The sequence below is a fragment of the Raphanus sativus genome, chromosome 7, assembly GCF_000801105.2.
Source record: "Raphanus sativus cultivar WK10039 chromosome 7, ASM80110v3, whole genome shotgun sequence".
Classification (NCBI taxonomy): domain Eukaryota; kingdom Viridiplantae; phylum Streptophyta; class Magnoliopsida; order Brassicales; family Brassicaceae; genus Raphanus; species Raphanus sativus.
The window spans coordinates 9,776,068-9,802,630 of record NC_079517.1 but is presented as its reverse complement, the minus strand read 5'-3'; the positions used below and the strand labels follow the sequence as shown (position 1 = coordinate 9,802,630).

Sequence of the window (26,563 nt, the reverse complement as noted above, 5' to 3'; positions counted from 1 at the left end):
AACAAAGTCTTCCGAAACAAGAAAATAGAATGTCTACTTGGAGGCCCTTTTTTTCAACGAGTAAAAAGATTAATCTGTTGATAGTTCTTATCAATAGACTCTTTAACAGCATCAACCACCAGCTGTGTCTTCTGGCTAATGCTTGGCCAAAACCCATCAGGCTTTGCACCCTTGTTCTTGATTTCTCCAACCAGCCTGGCAAAGAAATAGGGGTAGGGAAGCTCATGGTCCCAAATTCTTTCACCATACACGCCTCTTGCGGGAGCTCTGTCTTAACCGTTTGTTCACTCGGAGGATTAACCCACGCGGTCACGGGCTTGTTGAACAAGCTTTAGTGCACGTGGTGAACGATGCCTCGGTCTCTTGGAACGGGATAACAAAGTCGTCAACACGAAGTGTGCCTTTTGTTCCAGTGGCTGTTATCTCCATTGTAAGGTTTGCCAAGAAAGAGCCGTATATGGTTGCGGTTCGTCCGTCTTCCAAGCTCAGAGATGCTCCACAGGAGAGAATCACTCCTGAGTCGTTTAGGACGGTGGCTGGAGAGGCCGTGACTGTTTTGGGAAGCTCAAAGTTGTTGGCTACAAGGGTTGCTCGGATTGCATACCATCCAATTCCAAGGTCTCGGAGCGCACCAAGACCATAAAAATCCGGTCTCACATGGATGTGGTTTTTGGATGAAATTAACAAAGCCATAGTCCCCAGCTAGTGATGAGAGACAGAGAGAGTGATGACAGAGAGAAAACCAGGAGCAAAGACAAGACATGTGTAGAGCTTTTTAAGAGTGTTGAAAGAAAACACTAGCTCTAATCAAGGACCCAATATTAGGAGTTTCTTCGTTCGGTGGGAAATAAGATTAGTTTAAACAAAAGTAAACCTTTTATAAAATGGGCTAAGCCTAATGCCTAGTTGCCTACTACCAATTGCAGTGTTAAAACTCTAATCGTTTACCCAAAAAAAAAAGAAAGAACTCTTTAATCAAAAGATTTTGCATTAAGAGACGGGGCAAAACAATTTGAAACCTGAAAAATGTGAAAAGAAGACTGCTCTTATCAGAGAATCATAGCAAACATGAAATTAAATGTCTTGGGAAATAAGACAATAAAATCAATTAAGAGATTAATCACTATCTTCACAACAATGTCAAATTTATAAGACCACCAAATTGATTCAAGTATTAGTTCAAAAACAAAATCAAAATCAAAAACAAAACATGACTCTTTAAATAATCTCTCCAGACCAAACTGACCAATACTCATAAATCAAGCTTTGTTTTTTTCTCCAAGTAATATTTCCAGAAATAATAAACTTTTGTTCTTCTTCTGAGTGATAAATGATGAAATAGACAAATCCAAATTACATGCTCTCAAAAAAGCTCTTATAATCTACATGAACTCGAAATCGTCCATGGCATCATAAGGACCAGCCACTAGATCGTCGTTGGCCTTATCTACAATCAGTTGTTTCTTTTTCCCACCTGATCATCACAAAAAAAAAAATTCACACTTAAAACTTCAAAATAACGAATCTACAAATCAATAACCCAAAAATTAGAAGGTGAGAGTGAGTGTCAATGCACATACCAGTCTTCTTTCTACCAGCAGCAGCTTCTTTCTCCGCCTTAAGTTTTTCATTTGCTATTGCTGTAATGGACGAAGCAACATCTTTAACATCTGCTGCCTTCATGTTGGTCACGGAATGTCTCATGACTGCTTTGAGTAGCGCAATATAATGATAACTTTTCTGCAAACAGAAGAAACCAAAATATATAAGTTCAAAACATGCCAACTTGCCAAGAGCGTTTACTATATAAAGAGAAGAAAGGCTTATGCAAACAAACCTCATATGGTTTAAGCCTATGAGAAATCATTTCAGCATATTCCAAAAAATCGCTTTCAGACTTGGGGATGAACACATCGAGTTTTGTCTCTTCACCCTTCGTTCCAAAGAGTTCAGCAGTTGCCTTGTAGTCAGCTTCTTCAACAAGCCTGTGAGAGAAAGAGCATTAACGTATAAGAACACACTGTCTTTGCTCTGTTTATAAAATCTCTGTCTCAACAAAAAAAAAAGTAGAAAGATTTTATTATATATTACCTCTGCATGCGAAGTTTCTCAGAGATAGGATCCAAAGGTTCTTCTTCCTTTGGTGCTTCTTTGGGAACATCGGCTGCTTTACCCTTCTTTTCAACAGCTTTGGCTGCTGCTTTAGCCTTCTCAGTAGCAGGCTGTACCGGAGCAGGTTCGTCGTTGTCATCATCATCATCATCCTCCTCCCAAGAGTCCTTAATATCATTCTCATCTACATTCTCATCTACATCCTCGTCATCCCAGTTGCTTTTAAGCTCAACTTTAGCTGGAAGTGGTGCAAGCTGCTCATCCTCTGAAATCATCAAAAAAATAAAAAAAAACTATAAGCAATCAAACTTTCAATAAGATTCACACTTGCGCAAGTGAATCAATTTTGTAATGTGATTATAGATAAAAAAACACATAAAGAGATATTAAAGTATAATCTTACCCCAATCATCCATAATTGCTAGTAGTTATCGAGTAAAAAAATACAAGGCTGATATGTAAATCCAACTGTAAAACCTGTCAAGACATTAGAATCAGACAGAACATACTTGTTCTGCATATAAGGAGAAAGACAACACAAATTGGGCATACTAATCTACAAATCTAACGTTCTGGAGCATAAATCAAGATTGGGAAAACGAATGAGAATTAATAAATCGTACACAGATAAGTCTCAATTCGAGAAACAAACAGCATAAGGTTGGGCAATTTAGGGAAAAACACAACAGAGATCAACCGCTTTGACAGAATTGAGATTTTTTTTTTTCTTAAGAGCTAGAAGCGAAAGCAGAAACTTTGAAGAAGATTAACATACCGAGACTCAGCGAGGAAGATGGAAGGAGCGTGTACTTTGGATGAGATCGGTCTCCGATGTAAAGAGGATGCGATAGGCTTTTAAACGGCTGGGTGGGGGATTTAGGGTTTTTTTTTTTAATATAATTCCTCTCCTCTTTAGATTTATGTCTTTTTCTAAAGTCTTTCCTTTTTAAGCAAAAAGGAAAAAGAAAGAATAGCCTAGCTGAAATCTCACAAATTATTATTATTTATTATTTATTTTTCTTTTTAGTCAAACATAGATTACCTTTTTTCAAATGTATTTTTTTTATTTTTTAACTTTAAAATATAGATGAATTTCTTTCTAATGCATTTCTTTATTTTTGCCTCTATAAAGAAATATTCTCAAAAAATTATATTTTAATTTTACAAGAAGCTTCTTTTATTTATAAAAGTTGATACCTAACACTATTGACTTTTAATTTTTAAAAGATTTTTATAAAATTATGAATTTGTTTAAATTAAAGTTGTATTAAAAAACTATTATGTAAATAAAAATAATAGTTTTATTTTTACAAAAAATATATTTTTCTATAAAATAATTATTTTGGTTATAAATATAAAAGTTTTGAAAATTAAAGAACTATTTAAAAAAAATATGACTCTATAATAGAGGAACGCTTTTTTTTTACTATATTTAAAGAAGAATAAATAGAATTCCTTTATTATATAGATGGGATGGATCATTTTTTCATGTATTATAGCATAAAGATGTAAAAATAACAATGGGCTATAGAATCTAGATGCTCTTAGAATCATATGGTCGAACCGGTCACAAGTGTCCCAAATATAGTCTTCCTTTTCTTATTTCAAATTAGGTCTTCTTTCATTTTTTTTCTTTTGAAAAAATATTTAATTTTTTAAAAGGATTAATTTGATTTAAAATGTGTTATCTAATCTATTAAAATTGAAGTACAAATAGTATTTAACCCTAAGTTTTGCACAAAAATTACCTTCTCATGCCACTCTAATTAAAACACCGTCGTTTTTAATAACTCAATAATAACTCTTTCATAATTTGAAAATCCCGTTCGTTTTGTAACCCATAATTTCGGCTGTTAGGTTAGAAATAAAAGTTTATATCTGTTTGGGCTTTTAGTAACTATATGGCCCAAATAATAAAACATTTTTTTTTTGTCATCAAACACACAGACTCATATTGACTCTGTACACCAAACTGGTAGCTCGGCATCCATGTGAATGACAAAAGACGATTGTTGTCTGGCACTGCGTGCTAAACGATCCGCCTTTGTATTTGCCGTCCTTGGTACATGAATGAGCTGTGAGCTATGGAAATACTTTGTAGACTCTTAATATCCTCCAGATAATTTGCAAACGCCGGCCACTCTTCTGGTTCTGAAACCATCTTCACCAACTGAGAACAATCCGTTGCAAATGTAACCTGAAACTGACGTAAATTCTTCATACATTCCATTGCCCAAATCAATGCTTCCACCTCCGCGTGCAGGGGAGACATACTTGCCCGAACATTTCGTGCCCCCATTAAGCCCTCATAACCCTCCAACGATTGTATAATTCAAAACCAAATTAATAAAACATATGACCAATTGTATAATTCAAAACCAAACCCAACGATTGATCTTTAGTTTATGGAAACATGAAATTTTTTTTTTACTTTTTTTGAGATAATGTATTTTTAGTAACCAATTTAATAATATATGATTTCTTTAACATTTAGTATAATATTTCTATATTGTTAAAACTGAAGTATAAATTAGGTTTGTTTGGAAACTTGGATAACAATTTAAAAGAAATGTTTGTTTGGAAACTTGGATAGCAGTTTGAAAAAAAAATGTTTGTTTGAAAACATGGACAACATTTTAGAAAAAAAAAGTTTATTTGGAAACATAAATATCAGTAAGAAAAAAAGATATAATGTTATTGGAAATATAGATAGCAGTATATTAAGAAAATAATGAATTTATGTTATTAAGAAAAATTAAAAAAATTATTATTTTGGGCCAACTTTAAAATATACGAAAATTACCTAAAAATATAATTTGTCTAAAATAATCATAAAACAAAATTTAATTTTATATATATATATATATTTCAAATCAAAATACTAATTTAAATTTGATTTATATCAAAAATGATTCAACATATACATATATTCAAAAAATTATTTTTACTAAAATATTTTTCAATAACCACTATTAACAAATGTTTTAAATATATATAAGGAAAAAACAATAAAAGTCAAATTTTATATACCAACTTAAATTATGAATTTTATATTTCATGTTAAATTTTTAAAAATAATACATGTGATTATTTATACGATAGTACGTATAAAATACTATAGTTATATGTTTGCTCTCTTTTTAAAGGAAAATATAGACTATGAATTGGGGATGGACGTTAGGGTACCCATTCGGGTTCGATTCAGGTCTGTTTGAGTTTCGGGTTCCCGGGGTCAAAGATTTCAGTCTCATTCGGATATTTCTAAGTTTTAGTTCGGATTCGATTGGGATCTTTGCGGGTTAGTTCGAGTTCGGATAATCCATTCAAATTATTTTTAAAATCTATTATGTACTTTAAATTTCTCAAAATATATAAATAAAATAATATATTACATATAAATTTGAATAATATATGTCAGAATACCTAAACTTAACATATAAATTGGTTTGATTTAAATATTTGGATAGAGAATCAGTAATTATTTTCAAAAAAATTTGATGTTTTGAGCATATTTTAACTATTTTAGATATTTACATTTGACTATTTATATATATTATCAATAATTTAAACCAACTTAAAAGTATAATATATATTCTGGATGTTTTTATACACATTAAATCTAAAAAATAATATATATAAGTATATAAATCTCTTTCGGATACATTCGGGTATCTGAAGTATTTCGGTTCGGATCGGATTCGGTTTCGGTTTCAATTCTCTAAATACCAAAATTTTGAATAATTTGGATATTTAATCAATTTCGGTTCGGATTTGGTACTTCTTTTTGGATCGGGATCGATTCGATCTTTTGGATTTGAGTTTTTAATTTGTCCAACTTTAATATTGATATAAAAACGAATAGCAACATATCTTATATAAAAATAAACCCGCACGAGCGTGCGGGTCAAAATCTAGTTTAGTACAAAGGGGAAGAACAACAAAACCAGAGCAATAGAATCGGATGTGTCAGAAGCTGTGATTGCCTGATTGGATTACTTGAACAACTTGGAAAGCTTAGAAAATCGATGGTACCAGATTTGGAAACGATGGCCCTTCAATATTACCATATGTTATTTGCAGAAGATAATTTACTCATATGTGTATAACGACAGAATGTGACGCAACTGAGACAGCATATTTTCTAAAAACATACGGGGAAGCATCGGAACACTTGATCAATGTGCAAATCATCAATGATCTTTGGAGAATCAAAAGTAAACTTGGCATTGATAAAGAATAAGGAGAATGCACATATATCTTGGATTATCAGAATGGCTTCAGTGAAGCAAGCACACGTAGAGTGTGAATGAGAACTTCTAAAGATAGCAATGCTGATGCACAAAAGGCCCGTAAACTCAAGAAGCACAAGCTCAGAAAAAACACACAGCCAAGTCGAACCAAGTAAACAGTATGCTAATCTATCCCAATTAATGTTTTACATCTTCATAACAAGTATACTCATAAGATCAAGAGAATGCCACCAAAAATCATTGATTCAATCATTTGGTTTGTTCTTCACCTTTCATGTACTTGGTGAACTACAATATCTTCTTCAATTCATCATACAGAACAGAACCCGTTGAGGTTAAGACAAGATTAAAAAAAAAACATTCTACAAAGCGAAGCTTTTGAAAATATATCAAATTCATTTCATAAAGTTATAAATTTCCATCTTCTGGAAACAAGAGACCTTGACGCACACGCTTGCATACTTTTCCAGCTTCAATTTCATTAATGGACTGACTCAAAACGTATCCCACATTATAGACTTCTCACGAAAACCAATTACAGAAAAGTGCATAAACCCTAAATCCCAGAATCGGTTTAAGCAGAGTGATGAGTACCAATTAGGCTCTGGATGAAACCCGAAGAATCCAACCCTGTACCTCCCATGTAATACCTATCAAGAACATCATGAATCATCTTAGCAGCAATCTTCGTATCATCTCCAAGTCCATCCACTCTCTTAATCAGCAAAGCCAAACGCGACACGAACTGATACTCAGCCCCACGAAACCTCAAAGCCTCACCACGCACTTTCCTCACTAACCTCAACAGCCCTGGGGATGAACACATCAAGTTTTGTCTCGTCACCCTTCGTTCCAAAGAGTTCAGCAGTTAGCTTGTAGTCAGCTTCTTCAACAAGCCTGTGAGAGAAAGAACATAAATGTATAAGAACACAGAGTTTTTGGTCTGTTTATAAAACCTTGTCTGGACAAATATGTAAAGGGAAGATTTATATATTACCTCTGCAAGCGAAGTTTCTCAGAGATAGGATCCAAAGGTTCTTCCTTTGGTGCTTCTTTTGGAACATCGGCTGCTTTGCCCTTCTTTTCAACAGATTTGGCTGCTGCTTTCTTAGGAGTAGCCTTGTCCGTAGCAGGCTTTACCGGAGCAGGTTCGTCGTTGTCATCATCATCATCCTCCTCCCAAGAGTCCTTAATATCATTCTCATCTACATTCTCATCTACATCCTCGTCATCCCAGTTGCTTTTAAGCTCAACTTTAGCTGGAAGTGGTGCAAGCTGCTCCTCCTCTGAAATCATCAAAAAAATAAAAAAAAAACTATAAGCAATCAAACTCCAATAAGATTCACACTTGCGCAAGTGAATCAATTTTGTAATGTGATTATAGATAAAAAAAACACATAAAGAGACATTAAAGTATAATCTTACCCCAATCATCCATAATTGCTAGTAGTTATCGAGTAAAAAAATACTGATATGTGAATCCAACTGTAAAACCTGTCAAGACATATACATAAAGCATCAGAATCAGACAAAACATACTTGTTCTGAATATAAGGAGAAACACAACGCAAATTGGGCATACTAATCTACAAATCTAATGGGGTTTCTGGAGCATAAGTTGATGATGAACTAAGGAGATCAATAAATCTAATGAGAATTTACCTAAATCGTACACAGATAAGTCTCAATTCGAGAAGCAAAGAGCATAAGGTTGGGCAATTTAAGTAAAAACACAACAGAGATCTAGACGCAGCGAAAGAAGAAACCTTTGAATAAGATAACATACCGAGACAAGAAGAGATACAGCCGAGGAAGATGAAGGAGCGTGTTCTTTGAATGAGATCGGTCTCCGATGCAAGGAGGATGCGATAGGCTTTTTAAACGGCTGGGTGGGGTGCGTGGTTTCGGTGGATTTAGGGTTTTTTTATATAGTTCCTCTTCTCTTTAGATTTATGTCTTTTTCTAAAGTCTTTCCTTTTTAAGCAAAAAAAAAAAAGGAGAATAGCCTAGCCGAAATCTCACAAATTATTACTCACTTCGGTTAGATTCATATGGTCGAACCGGTCACAAGTGTCCCGAATATGATCTTCCTTTCTTATTTCAAATTAGGTCTTCTTTCAATTTTTTCTTTAAAAAAAATATTTAAATTTTTTAAAAAGATTAATTTTATTTTAAAATGTGTTGTTTAGTACGAAGGAAATAATAAGAAAAACAGAGCAATAGAATCGGATGTGTCGGAAGCTCTGATTGGATACTTGAACAACTTGGAAAGCTTAGAAAATCGATTGTATCAGATTTGGAAACGATGGCCCTTCAATATTACCATATGTTATTTGCAGAAGATAGTTCACTCATGTGTACAAAGACAGAATACGAGGCAACTGAGAGAGCATATTTCCTAAAAGCATAAGAGGAAGCATCAGAACACTTAATCAATGTGCAAATCATCAATGATCTTTGGAGGATCAAAAGTACACAGGGCATTGATAAAGAATGAGGAGAATGCACACATCTTCGATTATCAAAATGCTTCAGTGAAGCAAGCACACGTAGAGTGTGAATGAGAACTTCTAAAAGGGCCCGTAAACTCAAGAAGCACAAGCTCAGAAAAAACACACAGCCAAGTCGAACCAAGTAAACAGTATGCTAATCTATCCCAATTAATGTTTTACATCTTCATAACAAGTATACTCAGAAGATCACTAAAAATCATTGATTCAATTCTTTGGTTTGTTCTTCGCCTTTCATCTACTTTAGCAAAGCTAAGATAACGTTGAACATGATTGAAGAAAACATAAAGCTAACTAATATTTGACTCATTGGCAAACTAAAGTGAACTACAATCTCTTCTTCAATTCATCATACAGAACAGAATCCGTTGAGGTTAAAACAAAACGTTATAGACTTCTCAATAGCTAAAACCAATTACAAAAACGCATAAACCCTAAATCCCAGAATCGGTTTAAGCAGAGTGATGAGTACCAATCAGGCTCTGGATGAAACCCGAAGAATCCAACCCTGTACCTCCCATGTAATACCTATCAAGAACATCACGAATCATCTTCGCAGCAATCTTCGTATCATCTCCAAGTCCATCCACTCTCTCAATCATCAAAGCCAAACGCGTCACAAACTCATACTCAGCCCCACGAAACCTCAATGCTTCACCACGCACTTTCCTCACTAACCTCAACAGCCCTTTACGCACAACCACATCTCGTTTCCTCACGTTAACCATCTCCCAAACCGAACTCACGATCGCGTAAACCGAATCCCAAACCAAATCTTTCCTCTCCAAGTTTATCAGCTGCAGCATCAGATTAAACCCAGCTTCCAAAGCTAAACACCATTCTTCACAATCTTGATCAAGCAAGCCTTTAACGATCTTGAAACCGAGATCATTCTCCAGCAACGGCTTCAAGAAATCTTCGTCGAGAACGGTCGGTAACTCGCCGAACATCAGCAGCATTTTCTTGTCGTCGAGAGAGACGATGAAGGAGGAGAGCTCGTCCCACGGGATGGACTCGATGAAGAAATCGACGGAGACGCGAGATACGATTCTCGTGAGGAGTTTAAACTCGCGATCGGAGGTTTCTTGCTGTGCAAGGCAAGCGTTTAGATGTTCTTTGATGTCGTTCAGCGCCTCTGTTTTCAACGCGACGTTAGACTCTTCGAGGTCGATGAGAAGCGAGGTGAGGAGATCGAGGGAGTAGGATCGAACGCATGAGCGAGAGGAGGAGGGGAACGCCGTCGTCGTCGTCATGAATCTGTACGCGTGGATGAGTTTGACGGCTAGGAGATTCGGGAAATGCTTCTTGAAGGTTTCGTAGAGGAGGTTAGAGGATTCGTCTGCTTCTTTCGCGTAGCAGAGGTTGGTGATGAGTTTGGTGATTCCTGCGGCGTCGCGTGTTGCGAGGATCTCTTTAGCTTTGTTCGCGATGTAGAGACGAGATGAAGTGATGGGAGGAGGAGGGTAAGAGGAAGAGGCTCCGTTGTTGTTGCTTCGGTTTCCTGAAGAAGACGACATACTGATCTGTGTTTGTGCTCAGAGAATAAGGATAAATCATGAAGAAAACAGATTTGATGAATCTTTTCATTTTTTTTTTTTTGAACACCTGATGAATCTTTTCAATATATTCGTTCTGGTGACTTTGACGTAGTTTTACGTTAGAATGACCAAATTACCCTTCAACAGAATAGTGGTGTCATTGTTAAAAACTCACATGTTGAGTACGCGCTCTTTTCCTTTTTTTTTTTTTTTTTTGTAACATGAAAAATCGTAGGAGTTGGGCAGTGGGTACAAATCTAAAACCAAGCTTAACCAAATTGAAATTCATCGTTGCAAACCAGTACCTGTTTTTATTATTAATAACCCGGATTGAATAGAGAACTATAATGAATCAATCAAATTCAGAAAGTATACAGAAAATTTGGTCTATTAATTCATAACTTCAACTAAATTTGTTAATTTATTTAAATCTTAACATAAATGTTTATTTGAAACTGATCCGGAAATTTTAAACGATTTGAACCGGAAAAGACCGATAGCCTACTTTTCAAAATTAAAAACCTGGATAACTTGAACCGAACCAATGAGAGTTTTTTGTGAAGAAGATAACTTAAAATTCGTACCATGGGCTCATGATTCGCCACGTAGAAAATGCCGTCCCTCAAATCTCATCACTTTCATTAGAACTCAGCTCAGTTCTGAAGCACTGCAACATTACAAAACAACATCAATGGGTGACAATACTGTGCGTTTTGGCCTTCTCGGATGCATCAGATTCGCGTCGAAATTCGTCAGAACGGTAACCCAATCCTCTAACGCCGTCATCATCGCCATCAGCGATCCGTCTATCGAAACCGCGAACACCTTCGCCGCCGCGAACGATTTATCCCCGGAGAACGTATCGGTGTACGGAAGCTACGAGGAGCTGCTCGACGACCCAGGCGTCGACGCCGTTTACCTGACGATGCCGGTGACTCAGCGAGCGAAATGGGCGGTGACGGCGGCGGAGAAGAGAAAGCATCTTCTGGTCGAGACACCGCCGGCGCAGAACGCGGCGGAGATTGATAAGATCGTGGATGCTTGTGTATCTAACGGCGTGCAGTTCATGGACGGTACGATCTGGTTGCATCCTAAACGGACGGTCAGGATTAGAGAAATGATGTTTGATTCTGGATTGGTTGGAGACGTTCGCCACGTAAGCTTTGCCTTTTATATATATGTTTGAGCTATAACATGTGTTACATATATAAATATAATTATCATATATGTTTTGCAGATGTACAGTACGATGACGACTCTTGTACCTGAGCAAGTACTGGAGAGACTGACCAAAGAAGCGATGGGATTAGCTGGAGCCATCGGAGAGCTTGGGTGGTACCCTATAGGAGCAGCTCTATGGGCTATGTCTTACCAGATGCCAGTATCTATCAGGGCTCTTCCTTCCTCCGTCGCCACTAACTCTGTTGGGACCATCTTGTCCTGCTCTGCCTCCCTTCAGTTCGGTTCAACCTCAACCGCAACGGCAATCATCCATTGCTCCTTTCTCTCTCAGCTCTCGACTGAGTTAGCTATCTCAGGTTCTTATGATTTGTCTTTATCTCCTAGGTTGAAACAGAAATATTAATACTAACAAATATTAGTATTTGTATCAACATCAGTTGTTTTGTTTGAAATGGATGGTCAGGATCAAAAGGGTCGATTCAAATGAACGACTATGTGATCCCTTACAAGGAGGAAACAGCTTGGTTCGAGTACACAAGTGGCGCTAAGTTCGTGGACATGCACATTGGCTGGAACATGATGCCGGAGAAAGTCACGGTGGACTGCAGCGGAACTGAGGAGTCGCAGGAGGGAACGATGCTGAGAGAGTTTGTGAAGCTTGTCCAAGGAATCAAGCGGGGTGATTCAGAGGCCGATCCAAGGTGGCCAGAGATCAGTAGGAAGACGCAGTTGGTGGTTGATGCTGTGAAGAAATCTGTTGATACTGGTTGTGAAGTGGTTTATCTGTAGTGGTTTATTAACATTTGATTTTATATACATATCTCCTTTCGCTTATACAAAAAAAAAACACTAGAATTGACTTCTTAGTCGATCAATCGATAGTGACGGTATAACGGAAACTTATTGGAAATGGTTTGTGAAACTCTTACTGTACATAGCAGAGTCATATGAAGCTCGCGCAAGAAAAACTAAGAATTAAAAAAATAAGATAGTTCAAAGCTTCAAGGTTAAATCTGGAAGACAACTCTCCGTATCCATTGCTTGTTTGACCTCCAAGAAATCCACTTTGCTTTCACCTAAATTATCATTACAAGCCTCAGCCGTAACCGCCGCCCCCGCCGCTTGTCTGAAACTCCCCGGCCAGAGCAGCTCGGTATCCTCGTCCTCCACGAAGAAAGGTACACAATTACTGTAATACCCCTGGTTAAACCTGGCAATGTTTCTAATAATCGTTTCTGGTGATGGCCTTAGGTCGTGGGACGAGCAGCCATGCGCCTGTATTCCCAAAGTCCTGAATGATGTCATGTTACCATGCAGAGGGAGGCAAGAGAGAGGAGCGGCATAGGGGCTACTAGATCCTCTAGGGAAAACTCCAGCCAGACCCATACGCACAGCACGTTTTGCGAGCGTTCTTTCGCGTTTGTGAGCGTTCTGGTGACCGCCAAGAGCCTGAGAGCTGTAAAACTTTCTTTGACAGTAGTTGCAAGAAAAGACTCTCTTCAATCCAGACGGTTTTTGTTGTTGTTTCTCTGGGTTGTTACTTTCGCTCGTCCTCGAAATTGGCAGCGTCAAAGAAGATGATTCTAGATCCAAATTGTTGTTGTTGAAACGGAGGCTAAGATTGAGAGAGATGGGTCTGCAATATTCTCCTACCGGAGACAAGTTCGAGACAGCTTGGCTACTGGTATCGTCTGGATGATCATGTTCCGATGAAGCTTCAACCTCAAGGCCTAAGATGGGTCTCATAGTTTTGGCAGAAACTAACGGTCCGTTGTTTTATCTTTTTCTGCAACGACTTTTAATATTTAGAGAAAGTGAAAATGTCTAGATAAGTAATAATTATAGGATAGAACTTGGGTTCACCCCCTATGGTGAACCTTTAAATTCACCACATCTCTTATAACCAATCAAAATGCAACTAGATTAATGATAAAATAATTAAATAAATAAATAATGTCAATTTTAATAATGTTAATGTCATTATCTAATCCCTAAACTCAAACATATACCCTAAATCCAAATTCTAAACCCTAAATTTTAAATTATAAACCCAAACTCTATATCCTAAACCCAAGTCTTAAACCCTAAATCCAAGTCTTAAACCCTAAACCCAAACCATAAATAATAAACCAAAAAATCTAAACTCTAAACCCAAAACTATACCCTAAACTCAAACCCTATACCCTAAACCCAAACCCTAAACTCTAAACCCAAACCATAAACTCAAACCTAGAGCACATTTAGGGCATAGGTTTTAGTATTTACGTTTTGGGTTTAGAATCTAGGATTTGGGTTTAGGGTATATGTTTGGGTTTAGAGTTCAGGTTTTTGGGTTTATGATTTATGGTTTGGGCTTAGGGTTTAAGATTTGGGTTTAGAGTATAGAGTTTGGGTTTATAATTTAGAATTTAGGGTTTAGAATTTGGATTTAGGGTATATAGTTTGAGTTTAGGGATTAGATAGTGACACTAATATTATTAAAATTGATACTATTTATTTTTTTAATTATTTTGGTTTTTGAAAAAAATATTTAATATTTTTAATCATTAATCTAATTGGTATTTTGATTAGTTATTAAAGAGGTGGTGAATTTAAAGGTTCACCATAGGGGGTGAACCCAAGTCTTGTCCATAATTATACATTGAAAGCAAATAATAACTTTAAGAACTGTGATGCATCATAAAGCCATGCGCATTAAAGAATCAGAGGAAGAGTTCATACGTTTTTCGAGACAAAAAAATAATATAATAATTGAAATGTTATGAACCTGTGCCGTAGAGTATCACTCCAGTGATACCGTATCGTTACTGTTCCGCGGGCCCCACGACACGTGGCGATCCGCGATAGATTCGATTTTAATTGTTATTTTTCTAGAAAAATCAAACGAAAAAATTAAATAATAAAAAACAGCCATAGAGAATCGAGAAGGAGGGAATTGCTGATGCTCATGCCCTAATTGGGTATGTCCAAACAAAGTCTGAGAATGTCTTCAAAAATATTATGGTAAAATAGTAACTCAAGAAAAAACAAGTGGAAGGAAACATTGATGGGACTTATAAATGGTCCTAATGAGTCAATGACTAGACAACATCAGAAGTGCCAAATTTAGTACTGACACATCCATCAAGCAGTCAACTCTAAATTAATCAAAATCTACTATTTTTATTTAGCAATAACACTAACAAGCAATTAGATTACGAGTATGATCCACACATTTCTACTTCATGTGCTTCATTCCGCGTCTCCGTCAGTTAAAATCGAAGAAAAAAACACACGTATAATGCGACAAATAAACCGACAAACAAACACAAAGCAACAGAAAAAACAGACAAACAGATACTGCGAAATATCACCGACAGCGAAATCAAATTACTTATGAAGCAAATCCATACTTTATATAATTATATCTCCGTAAAAGCATCTCCAATATATTACTCCAAATTTTACTTCAAAATGGTGCTACTCCAAAATAGAGTGATGTTTTACTACAATGTATTACTCTATTTTTTACTCCAAAATAGTTAATAATTGTTAATAATATCTTATACTTATAAAAGTTTACTAATTAACCCCAACTATTTTATGTTTGCAAAAATACTTTAAAATATAATTTATTTAAATTAAACATTTATTATTAAAAGGTACAAAAAATCATAAAAATAGAATAAAACATAATGTATAAGTTGGTTCAATAATAAGCATTAGAATATTTTTCCACAAATGATCAATTAATGTATTTCGTAATAAAAAAATGAGTTTATTTATCTTTGATATTCCTAAATCGAGTAATTTTGTTTTGAAATCGGACATTTAAATCACTTATTTTTATTTTATTTCTGTTTTATATTATTTTTGTTATTTAATTATATTATGCATTTTATGTAAAATTATTAAATAATGAAATAACTTATTTTCATGTTGTTATATCATTTTAAAATATTATTTAAGTAAGAAATAAAAACATCAAAAATTTAAAGGACCATTTCATAAATAAAAAAAGTTCAACTCCAAAATGGAGTGAGGTTGGAGAAGATTTTATTCCAAAATGATGTTTGGAGTAAAAAATGGAGTAGGGTTGGAGATGCCTAAGTTCTATTTTAATATCGTTCATTATGATATTATCCCAGTGCAACTGAGATAAACAATTTAAGATCCAACTCGTAACCATTATAAAAATATAAGAAAGAAGTAGAAAGAAAAGCAAAGTAACAAAATTATGAAAATAAAGAGAAAAATTATTTTTTTATCAATTTAGGTGAGAAACAAATTTATTCTATACTTTTTTAGAATAAAAAGAATGAAAAAAATGAAAAGGAAAAACTATTCTTTATAAATGGTTAAAAAATAAGAATGATAAGGAATGCATTATTTCCTTTCATTCTTTGGTTAAACTCATAATTTCTTGTAACTTTAAGGTATATATCATTAGCCTAAGCATCGAAATTGGAAATGGAAAAGGTAATATAAATTTTGGGATAAGATATAGTAAATTATAGGGTATCCAATGTTGTTGAGCAGAACGAAAAGAAAGAGCAAGTTGAAACTAATTTAGAATATTTGACTGCCCCAAACCTTTTTTACAGTTACCGGAACCATGCTAATAATTGTATACTAATCATCAAAACTACAACCTTAGATGCACAAAAATGAGACAGAAGTTAATGCAAGAACATAGAGGCTTGGGATTTGAAGAAAAGAAGAATACTTATACCTCTTAAGATGAAGAGGAGACAGAGGCTTGGGATTTGAAGAAAGAACTGAGAGCTATGATCAGCTTTGTCTCCATCGATCTCGAGGGTAGTTTGAGGATTTAAAAGAAATAGGAGAAGAGAGAGAGAGAGATGAGAGAGGGATGTGAGATTTTGTGAGTGTTATGTTTGGTTTTGGAGCACAAAAGAGAAGAGCGAGTGGATTGTATAGTGTAAGATGATGTTCTATTATTTTGGGAAAAGCCAAGGTTGCTGTGAGTGGGAGTGGAGAGGACAATGGTGGGACGTCTCACACTTAAGTTAAGTAGAGTTCTTAAATTCGGATAAATTTCTTTATTTTTTTAGTTTCTTGTGATTTTATAATGATTCATCATGTATGTGTGTGATGGTTCAATTGGTTTCATACTCGGAGTCCATAACTCGAGTTATTAATTAACTCTGTAAAAGGTGAAAGTTGGCAGTCGAGTGCGGCTAATTGAATCAACTAGATGAGCGTGTTGCTTTAGTATTGTGGGATCTGAGATCATCTCCGATATGTTTTGCTATTTCCACTTCTAGAATATAAAATTTCTATAATAGAGAAAATATATGTTTCAATGTATTCTTCTAAATAATAATTTCTAAATATAGAGAAAAACAGATATTTCTATTATAGAAAAATAAATAGAGGTGGGTTGGAATAATTTTATCTCTAAATGCTATTATAGAGGTGAAAATATTAATGGGTTAAAAATATTTTGAGTTCAGTCACAAGCTTACATTTCAAGAAAAAGGATTTACTATTTATTTGATTCATCACAAGTATTATCAAAAAGTTAATCTCGAACTTGAAAATATTAAAAATAAAATCATCTAAAGTTTTTAACTTATAATAATAACTCAATATAATCTACCTGTACTTTTTGAGGATTTCAATTTTTTCAGAGATTAGAATTTCAAAAGTTCCTTATCTAATGTTACTAAGCCGAATTTCAATGGGTTCCTATCCAAAACTTTAAAATCTTTAAGATATTAAGTTTTCTAGTTAAATCATAGAATTCACACAAAAAGCTTAATTTCCTCCTGCACTATCTAAGTCGACATATTTTTAACGCAAATAATCTAAATCTACTAACATTAAGGTCGAGGGATAAACATATGGAGTTGATAGTGTTGTCGTTAATATACACGTTTACAATCACAAAAATGTAAGCTAAAGAAAAATTGGTCAAGAGAAAAGAAAAGATCTAATCGAATTCTTCGTATAAATAGGAAGAGAAGTAGTTTGTAAGAGGACATTCACATTTAACACGAAAGCATGCGAAAATATTAGGTTTATAATAATTGGTGGTGGTGGCCTAGTGGTGTTTGAGAGAATTAAAAACCCAATACAACGAATCTGGATTCAAAATCCACCGGCCACACGGATATAAGCTTGCTTTTGGCTCATTTTAATGTTCAGGAGATGGTCTATCCGTGGGATGTATATCTACACGAGGGTTAGATCACGTTAGGTTTATAATTTACTAGGGTCGGCCCGCCCTACGGGCGGGATGTGAACTATAAAATAATTTCAACGGCTAATATACAAATTAAAAACATTAAGATCTGGATACTGAAATTTTAGGCATGTATATCCGGATCCGGACCAGTTATATATTTTTAAAATATTTAAACATAATTATATCTATATATGTATACTATAAATATTTAGTTTAAAATGTCTATTTTTATTTTGTTTAACATTTAATATATACTTATTTTAATGTGATGTGTTCTAATTTTTATTTGATGTATATGTTGTGAGACCATACTATTATAATTATTATTTATATTTTTTGTTGTGGGTTTTTAGTTTGATGAAAACATAATTTTATTACAATTGACCAATTTTCCTATACAGTATAGTTTTATTTTAGAAATGAGAATATCCAAATATGTTTTATTTGTTTATTTATATTTGATCTAACTTGTATTGTCAATGTTTTTCCCTTTTATATCATCTATATCATTCACAATGTGTAATTATAAAGATTTATACATCATATAAGTTTTTTTATTCTTCTTCATCTATTCCTATTCTTAGAAGAAATAAGATTAATCTTCTATGTCATTTGATTGGATTTTGTAAATTATTCTATAACAGTGATTTATATTTATATTAAAGTTTATTAATATTTTTAAAAGCATTAATACATATAGAACTTATAGAAATTTCATTTGCGAAAACATAGTTAAAATATAATATATATTTTTAAATTACTTTTGTTTGTATTTATAATCATACATTTGCAAGTTAAACTATAACCATAAAATAAATAATTATATTCCACAAACGGATTATGAGCCTCACAAAATTTGGAGTATTTTAAAGCTGGAAAAGAAAAAGAAAAATTGGAGTATCTTATATATTTGATAATATATCCAAGGTTTGAGAATACCCATAAGCGTATGGACATTGTATAGTCAGAAAGCTTGAAGTTGTGGTTGCTCCGAGTAATGCCAATGGTCGCTGGCCTCACCTGCTCGCCGATGAATAGCTTGCTAACCCCACAAGACGCTGCCTTTTTCAGAGAGATGAAGAGATCGCGATCTCCGGAAGATTATAGATTTTGCCGGAAACGGCGCATCGAAGATTTATATATATAAGGATCTAGCAGACGAAGAGCGCAATAGGTTGATTCGTAGTGGGATGGAGAATAAAGACGATTTAAGATTAAACCACAAACACCGTTACAGAATCTAGAAAGTTTCAGCGCCAAATGAAAACAGACGAAGAACACGAAGGAGAACATCTGTTTAGTGATTCCGTACAACAGTGTCGATGGGCCTAGTGCCGAAAAGCATTTTATTTGCGCTGGACGAAGCCCACTGCAAAGCCCATTTCGAGAGAACAAAGTTTAAGTGATACGGTGCGAATCTGATGTGTCAACTCGTGAGACTTCTAATTTATGACGTGGACGCTGATGTGTCAGCAGGAGAGATTCAACTCTCTTTTATATATATAGATAACGTTAAACTTTGTCTTTCAACGATTTCATTGCTTTTGTCCATTTCAATACTATTTTTGGTAATCAGTCAATATTTTTCTAATACACATCTTCCAAATAACCCATCATCGCTTTAGTTCATTTACCTAAGGTCGAATTCTTATTCAACAAATACGACGCACAAGTTTGGTATATTATTCGGGACCACTGATGGGAGATGGCGAGAGTACTGCTTAGGAGCAGTTTGCAAGTCTGAGATAAGAGTCCACATTTGCAGTGAAGATCATCCCTACACGGAAAGCATATCCATGCGTAGGACCATGACAACTAGTTCCACTGTTTTCTTCGTAGTCTGGTAGTACATATTATTATATTCTCGTTTTTTTATCGGATTATATTCTCGTTTTACAAATAATTTATCAGCTTTATTAGTTGATCATGTGGTGTATGTAGTTTCATGTGAAATTTCTAAAAATAGAGAACCCAAGGTTTTGGAGTATAGTAGATGTAGGGTTTAGATTCCTTCTTTAACATGTCAACTATTTTTTCCTTCGAAGTTTGAAAAGATTAAGTTCAAGGCTTTGAATCTCTTTTTTCGGAGGTGGAAGTGGGCAGGTTATCCGCTGCCGCTGCATTATTTCCATGCTTTTTAAGAAATAGATATATCTATCTATCTATCTATCTATCCTATTAAAAATAAAGTACAAATAAAAAATAACCCTTGATTTTTTTTAGGCTCTAACTGGTGACCATTGAATTAGGAATATGAATGAGTAGGAAAGGAATGAATAGGAATAAAATTAATAGAATTAAAAGGAATATTTATTACTTTTGTTCCATATCAATTTTGATAATGAATGCTTTTGTTCTACGGTTCCTTAAAATTTAAGGAATGACAAGGAATCAGACGGAACAAAAATTCCCTATAAATGGTGTAATTTTTAAGGAATTAGTAGAATAGATGATTCCCCTTGGTTTCTATGTCACCAGTTAGAGCCTTAGTGTTTACCAACTTATGTCATTTCCTTTAATAATAACTATCTATCCTATTAAAAAAGTGAAATACAAATGAGAAATAACCTTTGATTTTTCTTAGTATTTACCAACTTATGTCATTCCCTTTAATAATAACTATCCATTTAAAATTATCATTAATAATCTATCTACCTAAATATTCTCTAACTAATACAAAAATGATTTTTTTATTAAAACTGTGTGGGAATCTAGATCTATTTTATTAAAGTAGAAATACCTTTAAGAATTGTTTGGAAATATTGATAACATAATAAAAAAATATAATGTTGTTTGGAAACATGAATAGTAGTAATATTAAAAAAAAGCAATGGCTTATGTTTTTAAGAAAAAAATAGAAGTACATATATCTAATCCATTAAAACTAAAGTACAGTTTAGAATTAACCCTCATTTTCCTTCAATATTTATCAACTTGTGTCATTGAAATTTAATAGGTCATTTAACTGCATAACTAAATTATTTTAATTAAATTGACATAATAAACCAAATATAACGATTTTAAAAACTAAATATATCTCGGTTTGTTTTGTCTTCAGAATAAAATACAACAATACAAGATTCAATTAACTACTATTATAAACCAATTGTGTAAAACCTAACACATAAAGTCAAGCAATATATATAAGGGAAATTTGGAGCAATATACATAACAAGTTGATGGCTATGATATTTGTGTAATATTTGGCGTATTGTCCTTGAATGAGTTTTTTTTTCTTTTTTTCTTTTTCTTTTATAAAATCCCCTTTAATTTTTAATTGCTTTTAATTTCTGTAAAAACAATTATACAATTTTGTTGTTTATATAATAAAAACAAGTCTTTTTTCTACATATAATATGTTTTGAAAATTTCAAAACAAACATATATTTTATAAATTTTATATAATATTTCATAATCGCAATTTTGAATCTATACTATTTTAAATTACAGTATAGTCTGATAAATTTCTTTTTCCCTTCTTTTGTAATTTATATCTCCTTCTCTGCCTCCTGATTTTTCTTACTTACTACTTGATCAGTTGCACTGTTTTGTTCTCCAACATTGTTGCCACTCATCATCTCTCTCTCTAAAGAAATTTTAGAGAATTTCATATATACAAAGTTTGTAGGAATGTCGAGTATTTCAAACTATAATAGGTATAGCATAGTCACGAAATGGATAAATATTTGGATTTAAGGTTTAGGATTTAAGATTAGGGTTTGGGTTTAGGGTATATGGTTTGGGTATAGGGTTTGGGTTTATGGTAAATGGTCTGGGTATATGGTTTCGGTTTAGGGTATATGGTTTGGGTTTAGGGTTCAGAGTTTGGGTTGATGGTTTAGAGTTTAGGTTTATGGTATATGATTTGGGTTTAGGATTTGGGTTTAGGGTATATAGTTTGGGTTTATGATTTAGTGTTTGGGATTAAAGTTTAGTGTTTGGGTATATGGTTTGGGTTTAGAGTTTGGTTTAAGGTATATGGTTTGAGTTTAGGGTTTAGTGTATATGGTTTGGGTTTATGGTATATAGTTTGGGTTTAGAGTAATATGTATTCTCTACAAACCTTTTATCTTTTTCAGCTTTTTTATTTTTTCATTCTCTTTATAATGGTTTTTTATTTATTTTTTTCATAATGGTTGTTGTTATAAAATAATTGTTCTGTACTATATACTGGACAAATATAGTATATTATGATATTGAACGTTGTGTTTATTATTTCTCACGCGCTGGAAAGGATAGCATTGTCTAATTTTGTACCAAATTGACACAACTTTTCATGCATGACTATATTCTTCATATATGGTGCTGCTATAATTATTAAGCAAATTGACCCTATATATAGTGATTATTCAATTGTGTACTAATCGAGGAATTGTTTCTCATATAACTATTGTTCTCGTGTAAACCAATGAATTATTTACATGTTTTGGATCCTTTTTTTTAATTACTATTGTGTGTGTTTAACGGTTTTCTTCAAAAAGATTACAAGCCATATTTGATGAACAATCATATGATTTGTTTTAAGGGCTAAAATACAAAATATATTTAAAATACTTAACTTTTTAGTTATTATCAAAGGATATTTTTGCCAGTAAAATCAAAAATAATAATTTTGTATTCTTCTAAAATCAATAATATTCCTAAAATAAAATTTCCTATTTTCACCTTAATATTTTCAAGTTGTGCTACCACTTTAATAATAGCTTAAAACAAACAGCCTAAAATATGGGAGACCAATTAACATTCCTAACATATTCCTAAAGTTTAGATGATTGGCTAAGTAACAAACGAATTAAATAATTTTCATATATATTAGGCGTGATTCACTCTTATATTACCTTCCTTTTTATAAAATTTTAGGAGAAATTTAAAATTAATAATACGTTTAAGTAATACAATATAATATGACAGAAATGTTAATATATATTTGATTCGACATGTTATATTAATACCTATATAGAATTGTTATTTTTGTTAAGTTATATAACATGATACGGTATCGTAATACTTGGTCTCAACAATAAACTAAAGTAGTGCAAATGCAACCATCAAATTATTATGTTTAAAATATTTATATATCTATCGTAAAATAAATTCTTGCATGGATGTGCAGATCAAACTCTAATTTTGGTTATGATACAAGTTGTTCTTGTTAGCATATTGTCATTTTCTAGATATATACAGGTATAGGTCCAATATTATCGGATGCCCTAAACAAATTTTAAATAAATATATTTTTATATTTTGTATCTAATATATATATATATATAACACTAAAAAAATTAAACTAATTTAATAATTGGTAAAATTATTTCATGAAATTAATTGTATAGCAATATTAATAAATGTTACTATAATAGTTAATCATATTTTTTTCCAAAAAGTCATTTGTTAACAAAAAAGCTTATGTTAAAATTATTATTATTTAATAATACTCTCACTTAATATATTTATTAGTAAACATTTCATAAATCATACTAAAATTTTAAAATATTACTATTATCAAAATAAAATTATATTAACGTATAAATGATAACTAAAATTTTTAATATGAAAATAGAATTAAATATAATCTCTAAAATTAGTTATCCTAATCAGTTGTTTAGATAGTTTAACTTTTTGACCCGTACTTTTGTCTCTGATTATTAAAACCAATATACAACTTAAAAACTGGCATAGAAACCAAATTATATGGTCCAATAGTTTAAAAAGTAAACTAATTACGATGTGAATCTTCACTCGTTCAACGAAAAGAAATAAATTTTTGCGTATTTAATAATAGTATTGTGAGTGATACAAGAATAAAAAGTAATAATAGAATAAATTACTGTTAAACTAATCTGCACATTACAAAAAAAAGCATATGTAAATGTAATACATATGTATGCGTTTAGATATACTAAACAAACAAATTACAATGAATTAATAATGACTTTGGCAGCTTCCCTACAAAAGATTCTTTATGTTAGTGTTTTTTTGGTTCAGACTTGTTTTTCTTTCTTAGTTTTTTCTCCTACATAAAAAGGAAAAGGAAAGAAAAGCGAAGTAGCTCCTCAGTTCATGGGGAGGACATCAGAAATTATGCTTTTAGTTCTTATTTTAAATTATGAAGTTTCAGAACAATTTTTGATTCTATAAAAATAAAACTACTATCTTGACCTTTACTGTGCCTTTTATTTGTTTATTTGTACCTTTCCTCTTTATTTTTCTTATCACCCAAACTACTTCTATTTATCGTCTAATCACATAATTCGAATCTCCTTCCACATTGTGCGTATAATTGACATGCGCTGTCTGTCCGCATCTACGTCCATACACTACTCCTGAGTCCTGACTCATTAATAGTTTTCTTCTACAGAAGTAACTATACAAATATAGTTAATGCTTTGAATTGTAAGCGGGGCCGATCCTAGGTATAAACCAGTCAACATTGATTTATGGTCCTGAAAATTTTAAAGAAAATTATATAGAAATAAGTTTTCAAATTTGTAAAAAGAAAATTTATTCAAAAATTCTACAGAATTTTGTATATCCCATAAAATTTCAGGATAGTCGATAATGGGTTTGGCCTTTGGAGCTGTTTCAGCGTCTGGAGTAGACCTCATCGTTGCTAGCCGGACCAGGATCTAGTCAACCCTGCTTCGCCGTTGCACCCTTTTGAAGTCGCTGTGGAGATGAGACTCGGTTCCTAGGCTCATTCTCCGGCTGATTGCTCTAATGTTTGTGGCTCTTGGTGCAGGTTCGGCATCAGATTCAGCCTTGAACTACTGGATTGACATTTGAGTTTTGATTTCAAGTTTTAGCTAAGCTTTAATCACTTCTTAGAAGATGATTAATCCTTGTTTCTCTGTGAAAGTCTTTTTTATATTTTTTTGGGCTTTCTAAGAGCCTTTCTTTAACTAGCTAATCATAGATTCATAAGGTTTGGTTTTCAAGCTCTTAATGTATCTCTTATATCATTATCTTTGGTAATAAAAATTACATACTTATCAAAAAAAAATCTTTTGCGAGAGATGATAAGTGAAACGGAACTTCAAAGATTTGGATTTAGACATGAAGATTTTTTCTTACAGAGTTAAGTTTCAGGTGGCTGTGTATTACAGTATGTAAGAATTTCTAAACCTTCTTGTGCTTAAGATTTTAGAATGAGAGCGTAACCAAAATTTATCCTTTTATTAATAAGCAACTCCAAAGTTGTTTATACAATATACCAAATAGAAATCACATGTCTTTAGAATCAAGTCAAAATTCTTTTGTTCTCTCGTTGATCTCTAGCTCTCATTTTGGGTCCTTTCCTATCTTCGAAAGAACCATGACAAAGCTTTAATTGCATTAGGTTTCGTATAAATTTTAACCGACTCTTTCTTTGTGTGCAGGATTTGGTGTTGGGCCAAGACATGAGAGATTGTGGCCCACGAGTACAATATAAAAGTTGAGTTCCAACAGATTGTTCATAGTCAATTGGACATTCCACAAAGGAACTTTCTTGGTGTTTTTTTATCAGTGCCAATGATAACAGTCTCTAAATCTGTTCAATACTTCCACATCGTAGTACTGTTTTTTCTTGATTAAGTATCAGTATGTATGTTACTACGATTTTGTCAAGTCATCTCATATGTTTAGTTTCTATGTTAATTGGGAAATATATTGTTTTTGGGTGAAAATATTAGTTAGTAGAAGGTAGATATTTGCCCGCTAGAAGATGAGGAAATGCCTCATTCGAGAGTACTATAAGATAATCTACATTATATTTACCTTGCTGTACGTCCGCTTGCATATAAATAACTTTTTTTTCTGAAGATTTTCTAACGTTAAAGTTGGACATCTATTTTTGGGAGCAACAGTTCAAAGAGAAATATGGATTATGTTTGGGAATTTATCCGTAGATCCAAATTCACTCATGCACGAAAAGTGGAAGGGGAGAGAGTTGTAACTCTTGTCTCGTCCTCCGACTGTTTTCTATTCTATACTTTGTGACGTGAACTCTATTGTGATCAAATGATTTGCTTTTTGTGAGTATGATCCCTTCTTATTGTTATAGCCTTATAGGAGAGGAAACTTGGTATTTATCATATCCATCATTTCAGAATTCCTTGTTGTGTCCGGATATGGGACATAAATATTTGAATATTTTGTCATAATTTTTTTGAAAAATGATTTGGAATAGTAATGGGGTGTCTATTCTTATACTAGGTTAGTAAACTCGTAAAAAACATTCAATTATATGTACTATCCGGATTGGAATAATAAAATTATTTCATGATAAATTTAATTCTAACAATTTCATTTAGTGACCAATAAGTTATTTAATTAAGTAAGAAAATAGAATTTTCCATTCTTTTTTTTTGGGTCAAAAAATAGAATTTTCCATTCATTTATAAGAGTATCACTGGAAACAAAACAAACAAAAATCTGAGAAGTGTAACTATTCATGTCATTTAGTCCGATTAATATTTTGACAGGTTTCACTCACTACGATATCATCATCATTCCCTAATTTATTACTCTTTTTCTTAGCAACTCCCTAATTTATTACAAACACAATAATTGGCGTAATAACTTACAAAAGATAAAGTTTATTTCTTCTTTTATAGATCTGCAGAGAGCCATGTGCATGGGGAATCAGCTTCACCTGTTCTTTTTCCTAAATACAGCGTTTTTTCCCCTCCCACAGAAAATAATAATAATATAATGGTAAAAATAAAGAATAAAGGACTTGAGATCATGATTCATGAGACAGCAACGAAAGATGCATGTAGCATTTTGCTAAAAACAGATATC

At 33.1% G+C, this 26,563-nt stretch overlaps 5 protein-coding genes and 1 pseudogene across 12 annotated transcripts; 1 reads left to right on the top strand and 5 right to left on the bottom strand.

The window, feature by feature from the left end:
• Positions 1–53: 53 nt before the first annotated feature.
• Positions 54–991, bottom strand: LOC108815331 (uncharacterized oxidoreductase At4g09670-like; annotated as a pseudogene).
• A 232-nt stretch (positions 992–1,223) lies between these two features.
• LOC108816700 (uncharacterized) lies at positions 1,224–8,270 on the bottom strand. Of its 3 annotated transcripts, none has more exons than XM_056991238.1 (6): positions 8,149–8,270; positions 2,516–2,589; positions 2,092–2,377; positions 1,838–1,985; positions 1,581–1,740; positions 1,224–1,474 (listed from the first exon to the last, which is right to left on the bottom strand). In XM_056991238.1, the coding sequence occupies exons 2-6, from the start codon at positions 2,526–2,528 to the stop codon at positions 1,383–1,385; spliced, it is 699 nt and encodes a 232-aa protein (XP_056847218.1). In that variant the 5' UTR covers positions 2,529–2,589; positions 8,149–8,270; the 3' UTR covers positions 1,224–1,382. The 3 variants fall into 3 exon arrangements, with proteins under 3 accessions (XP_056847218.1, XP_056847216.1, XP_056847215.1); XM_056991236.1 differs by lacking the exon at positions 8,149–8,270 and adding an exon at positions 2,888–3,010 and having other exon boundaries at positions 2,516–2,580; XM_056991235.1 differs by lacking the exon at positions 8,149–8,270 and adding an exon at positions 2,888–3,009.
• Positions 6,730–8,288, bottom strand: LOC108816699 (uncharacterized). The gene is made up of 4 exons (XM_056991239.1): positions 8,149–8,288; positions 7,788–7,856; positions 7,360–7,648; positions 6,730–7,259 (listed from the first exon to the last, which is right to left on the bottom strand). Exons 2-4 carry the CDS (start codon positions 7,798–7,800, stop codon positions 7,139–7,141), a joined length of 423 nt encoding a protein of 140 aa, XP_056847219.1. The 5' UTR covers positions 7,801–7,856; positions 8,149–8,288; the 3' UTR covers positions 6,730–7,138.
• An 869-nt stretch (positions 8,289–9,157) lies between these two features.
• LOC108816694 (uncharacterized) lies at positions 9,158–16,443 on the bottom strand. Of its 4 annotated transcripts, XM_056991229.1 has the most exons (3): positions 16,304–16,443; positions 10,995–11,077; positions 9,158–10,390 (listed from the first exon to the last, which is right to left on the bottom strand). In XM_056991229.1, exons 2-3 carry the CDS (start codon positions 11,003–11,005, stop codon positions 9,325–9,327), a joined length of 1,077 nt encoding a protein of 358 aa, XP_056847209.1. In that variant the 5' UTR covers positions 11,006–11,077; positions 16,304–16,443; the 3' UTR covers positions 9,158–9,324. The 4 variants fall into 4 exon arrangements, with proteins under 4 accessions (XP_056847209.1, XP_056847210.1, XP_056847211.1 ...); XM_056991230.1 differs by lacking the exon at positions 10,995–11,077 and having other exon boundaries at positions 9,158–10,395; positions 16,304–16,442; XM_056991231.1 differs by lacking the exon at positions 10,995–11,077 and having other exon boundaries at positions 16,304–16,400.
• On the top strand, positions 11,102–12,514 carry LOC108816691 (uncharacterized oxidoreductase At4g09670-like). The gene is made up of 3 exons (XM_018589258.2): positions 11,102–11,566; positions 11,648–11,948; positions 12,056–12,514. Exons 1-3 carry the CDS (start codon positions 11,102–11,104, stop codon positions 12,379–12,381), a joined length of 1,092 nt encoding a protein of 363 aa, XP_018444760.2. The 3' UTR covers positions 12,382–12,514.
• On the bottom strand, positions 12,581–16,440 carry LOC108816696 (zinc finger protein 4-like). 3 transcript variants are annotated; one of them, XM_056991232.1, is made up of 2 exons: positions 16,304–16,440; positions 12,581–14,462 (listed from the first exon to the last, which is right to left on the bottom strand). In XM_056991232.1, exon 2 carries the CDS (start codon positions 13,336–13,338, stop codon positions 12,586–12,588), a length of 753 nt encoding a protein of 250 aa, XP_056847212.1. In that variant the 5' UTR covers positions 13,339–14,462; positions 16,304–16,440; the 3' UTR covers positions 12,581–12,585. The 3 variants fall into 3 exon arrangements, with proteins under 3 accessions (XP_056847212.1, XP_056847214.1, XP_056847213.1); XM_056991234.1 differs by having other exon boundaries at positions 12,581–13,387; XM_056991233.1 differs by having other exon boundaries at positions 12,581–13,378; positions 16,304–16,439.
• Positions 16,444–26,563: the final 10,120 nt, after the last annotated feature.